We start from the raw sequence: 1,434 nt of genomic DNA, 5'->3' as shown, positions 1-1,434 counted from the left end.
GTTGCTGAAATGTGGTATTTTACTATCTGAGTTTTGTTTCTTTTCTATTTTGCAATGTTCCATTTAACACAATAAAGGGGCGTACTTTTTAGGTTTGTAGGGAGAATAGTAAAGCGCCTACATCTCTAGGCTATATGAAACACAGTTAATCTTATCAGAAAATGATTTTATTTCAGCCAAAACTATCCGCATGTAATTACAATCTGCGTCATTTTACGCACGTGCAATGCGCCAGTCTGCAATTTCCCAAAATACAATTATCCTCTCCACACTGTAAACGAATCTGGCATTGAACTGTTGGTCAGTAAAAGAAGGGGGTAATGGGCGGTTCAATATCTCTGAACTCCTGCTCTGTGAAGTTATCCATTTGACGGGTGCAGGCAGTGCTTAAGCTGAGCGCGAGACCCCGGCCGTGTGTGTTCTGATATCTCGCGCTATCGCCTCAGGCAGACAACCCCTCTTCGGCTACCGGTTTTCAACAAAAGCCGTTGTCTGGACTTTGTTATTGTAACCATGGCGGGGGTCGCGGAGAAACTGCAGCGCAGCCGGAGCCAGGCGGAGGGTCTCGGCTCCAACAGCCAGGCGGTGAAGTACCTCGGCCAGGATTACGAGGCGCTACGGAGCCAGTGCCTTGACAACGGGACGCTTTTCGAGGATGACATGTTTGACGCGGCCGTGCCGTCGCTGGGCTTCGACCAACTCGGACCGGAGTCCTTCAAAGTGGAAGGCATCGAGTGGAAAAGACCTCCGGTAGGATTAGGTTCTCATTTAGAAGATGTTGTTTTTGAGTCGACATTTGGATAACGAGTTAATTGCTTGATAAAAACAAATTTCAACTAGGCTAAGCAGTGCCCAGTTTGAAATCGAATGTTCATGCTTTCTGCAATGCATGACAAATAGCCTATGAGAGAGTGAGAGAGAGAGAAAAAGAGAGAGAGAGAGATGAAAGAGAGAGAGAGAGAGAGAAAAAGAGAGAGAGAGAGATGAAAGAGAGAGAGAGAGAGATCTTAATTCTGAGGCAGAGCTCTTGGTTCAACTGAATTGGCATTCCTTGCTTGTGTGTGTGTGTGTGTGTGTGTGTGCGTGCGTGCGTGTGTGTGCGCGCACGCCTGCGTGTGTGTGTTTACAGGAGCTGACCAGCGATCCACAATTTATTGTTGAAGGTGCAACAAGAACAGACGTCTGTCAAGGAGGGCTTGGTAAGAATACGCGCACGCACACACACACACACACACACACACACACACACACACACACACACACACACACACACACACACACACACACACACACACACACTAGACCTAGATGCCACACTAGATGGTAAAGATTGTCTATGTAAACAATCAGCCAGCGCGGTCTCCGGTCCTCTAGTAGGTTGTTTCCTGCTTAAAGTGCTTGAGAACACATGTACACACACACACACACACACAC

The 1,434-nt window shown here is 47.4% G+C and overlaps 1 protein-coding gene across 1 annotated transcript in view; it reads left to right on the top strand.

The window, feature by feature from the left end:
• The first annotated feature begins 304 nt into the window (after positions 1 to 304).
• LOC134454783 (calpain-2 catalytic subunit-like) overlaps positions 305 to 1,434 on the top strand; it is a 20,734-nt gene continuing 19,604 nt past the window's right edge. Inside the window, exons 1-2 of the mRNA XM_063205946.1 lie at positions 305 to 750; positions 1,130 to 1,199. Coding sequence (XP_063062016.1) covers positions 514 to 750; positions 1,130 to 1,199 — 307 coding nt within the window. The 5' untranslated portion in view covers positions 305 to 513. The remainder of the gene's footprint in view (positions 751 to 1,129; positions 1,200 to 1,434) is intronic.

The sequence above is a fragment of the Engraulis encrasicolus genome, chromosome 1 (assembly GCF_034702125.1).
Source record: "Engraulis encrasicolus isolate BLACKSEA-1 chromosome 1, IST_EnEncr_1.0, whole genome shotgun sequence".
Classification (NCBI taxonomy): Eukaryota; Metazoa; Chordata; class Actinopteri; order Clupeiformes; family Engraulidae; genus Engraulis; species Engraulis encrasicolus.
The sequence above is the reverse complement of the archived record's forward strand: the minus strand, read 5'-3'. Positions and strand labels throughout refer to the sequence as shown.